The 3,066-nt window shown below is 50.6% G+C and overlaps 1 protein-coding gene across 1 annotated transcript in view; it reads right to left on the bottom strand.

The window, feature by feature from the left end:
* BNIP3 (BCL2/adenovirus E1B 19kDa interacting protein 3) overlaps positions 1–2,633 on the bottom strand; it is a 13,491-nt gene extending 10,858 nt beyond the window's left edge. The window contains exons 1-2 of the mRNA XM_011980853.1: positions 2,573–2,633; positions 1,302–1,475 (exon numbers count right to left, since the gene is read on the bottom strand). Coding sequence (XP_011836243.1) covers positions 1,302–1,475; positions 2,573–2,633 — 235 coding nt within the window. The remainder of the gene's footprint in view (positions 1–1,301; positions 1,476–2,572) is intronic.
* Between the last annotated feature and the right edge of the window lie 433 nt (positions 2,634–3,066).

The following is a 3,066-nucleotide window of genomic DNA, read 5'->3' as shown; positions in this document are numbered from 1 at the left end:
AAAGAAAAGAAAAGAAAATCATCTGACATTCAGCTTCTCTAGGTGCCCGAAGCAGTTCTCTCTCCAGTGACGGACTCCGGGGAATGCCTTCGATTCACTGCCCTCTGTATGTCCCCAGGGCAACTCCCTGGGTCCCATTCCTCAACATGGATTCACTGGCCACAGCCATGAGCCCCACGTGGAGTAAACACAGGGCCAAGTTCTCAAGGCCACCACCCTATGCCCTAACCTGGGATGACAATCTCAACTCTGGCTATGAAGGGAGAATCACCTGTGGTATTTTTTCACTGTTTTCCAAAAACCCAGCCTCAGCCCACTCTGAAAGTGACTATGTGGGATGCTGGGGTGGAATCCAGAAAATAGACTGAAAAAGCTCTGGGATAAATGTCGGAAGAGAGGGAGGCAGCATCCCAGAAAAAGAGCCTGAAGCAGAGGCGCTGTGAACCCCAGAGGGAACTAGCACCCCCAAAACCGTACAAAGGGCTTCTTCCCCAGGGGAGGTGGGCTCTAAGAAATTGCTGTTTTTACCTTTAAAGCTTCTCAGGTTAGTGGGGAGAGGAACAAAAGTGACTTGCCTGACAAAATATTTCAAGCATCGTCAGCCCGGTAGGTAAATCAGGTCCCTGGCTTCTAACGGCTCGTTTCCCTCCACCTTCCCCTTGCCAGGCTCTCCTCCAGGACCCTGGCCTATGGCACACAGCCTCAGGCATCTGGGCTCCAGGTATGCCACTGGTGCTTAATGCAGAGTCCTTGGCTTCTCCTTAAGTTGCCAGCCTTATCTTTCACTCCACCTCTAGAACCTCATTGTGACCATCTATGAAATGCAGGTCTCGGACAAGAATCTAGATGTCTGCAACCCCTTCAGGTCTCAAAGCGCACAATGCTACACTTCCGCTCCAAAATAAGTGGAAGCATCTTTTCCCCTATTACAACTTTACCCATGGTGAGGTGCCTCTGACAAGAGAACCATCTGCCAGTTGCAGACACAGCAGTGGGTGAAGAGCTGAGGGCTTGGATCATTAAATACGGAAGCTCCAAAGTACATGGGCAAGCAGTTTACTGAACTGATGCCCTCCTGGTGAAGACAGTGGGTCCTTCAAGGAAGTGACGCCGCGCAACCGTGACCCGGTCTCATCACAGAATCCTACCTCTCCTGCATGTCAGCAGTGACATGCCTAGGAGAAAAAGGCCAAGTTCTCGGCTGCAGTGAGCTAGATAATGATTGTGCTACTGCACTCCAGCCTGGGCGACAAAGTAAGACTGGGCTCGTAAAAAATAAAGAGGAAAAAAAGGACGAATACGAGCCTCCTGCGGGTCAACAACAATAGCCAGAATGATCAAGAGATCGAAAGGAACGGAATCAGCCCATTTTGCCGCCAACTCCTCAGGAAAAGCAGCTGGCCCCAGAGGGTACAGGCAGAGAGAGTGCTCGCTGCTTCCATCTGTGGGTCTGGCTGCAAGGCTCCCACAGTTCTCTGTTCCGAGGTAAACAAGGGGCAGTGAAATCAGAGGGGCAGAGGTGAGCGCTGCCTGGGCGAGCCACCGCTCCGCGCCGGATTTGCAGGCGGCTGGAGCCCGCGGGACAGGCCAACCCCGCCCACGCCGAGCCCACGGTGGCCCCGTCCTGACGCGCGGACACTCAGGGCGGCCCAAGGAATCGCCCACATGGGATCCACCCCGCGGGTAACTATCCTTTTACAGAATAAACAAAACAGAAAAACAAAAATCTCGCAACTCCGGCGCTGGCCGTCTTGCACTGCCAATGACTCAGCAGCCTGTGTAAGTTACATACTGGAGAGAGGACCGAGCCCCCCCCGGGGCCCCCTCCACCTCCCAGCGCCCAGATCCCAGCCAGGCAGTGAAACGCACAATGTCAGGAGTAACACAACCGGAAAATGGATGATTTTATGGCAAAGAGTTTATAAAAACATCCCTTGGATTTTATAACAAAAGACAGGAAAACACCCCTTAATATATTCCAAAATAGTAATAGCCAATGTTTAAATTTCAAGAGGAAAAATCCGAATTACAGGATTTTTAAAAATATGGTTCTAGGCCAGGCGCGGTGGCTCAGACCTATTAATTCCAGCACTTTGGGAGGCCGAGGCGGGAGGATCGCTTGAGCTCAGTTCAGACCAGCCTGGGCAACACAGACCCCGTCTCTTAAAAAAAAAAAAAAAAAAAAAAAGTTAAAAAAATATGGTTGCAGTGTTCAAATATATATATATTTAATATATTACAGTAACTAAGTCCTGCCTAGTAAAAAATTTTTTTTGTAATAAAATTAGCAACTCACTGAATTTATGTGAATACATGGTTTTTAAAAATCTCAATGAAGATTAAAAGTTCACAGTCAGAGGTTTCAGCAGCCCGTTCCCAAGCTTATTTACATGCTAATTTTGCTTAGTAAACTCTGGCTTCAGAGAACACAAAGGTCAGCTGCCACCAGGTCCCTCCTCCCAGGCTTGGGCCCTAGGGACCCTGGGAAGGCGGCTTCAGTGTCCGCTTCCCTGAGCAAATGCTGTCTGGACTCTGACGCGGACCCACCGGGTGGGGAGGGTCTCCACGCCACCTGGCTGTGCGTGGGGCAAGTCCTGCACCCCGGGCCTGCGTTTCCCGCTGCGCGAACGCATGGTCTTGCGAATCCAGCCAAGGGCACAGGGCGAGCCTCTACTCGGGCATTAAGCAGGCTGTAACGACTGAGTGCGGCACTGGCAGCGTCCTTGTGCTTGTGTTTTCTTAACCCGTAAGTAATTTAAAGCTTTGTTTTGGAACGACCCTCTAGTAGAACTGGAACATGCCCATTAAATGCCATATTTTAAAAACACTGTAACCCCCTCCCATCTCCGCCTTCACCCTTCAGGAAATCCTAAATCACCACGGATATAAACATTAATAACAAAATTAAAGCACATAACAGTCCACTGGCCACGCCTTGGTGTTTGGTCGTTAAAACCAATACGGGTCTGAACTACAGACCGCGGAGGGCAACGTGGACTTTGAGGCTTCTCGGACCAACTGCGAGACGCAGATTCACCTCCAGGTGGAATTCCAGCTTGGCGGAGC

Source organism: Mandrillus leucophaeus, unplaced genomic scaffold (genome assembly GCF_000951045.1).
Source record: "Mandrillus leucophaeus isolate KB7577 unplaced genomic scaffold, Mleu.le_1.0 Scaffold219, whole genome shotgun sequence".
Lineage (NCBI taxonomy): Eukaryota > Metazoa > Chordata > Mammalia > Primates > Cercopithecidae > Mandrillus > Mandrillus leucophaeus.
Note: the sequence above shows the minus strand (reverse complement) of the source record. Positions and strands in the feature narration are given on the sequence as shown.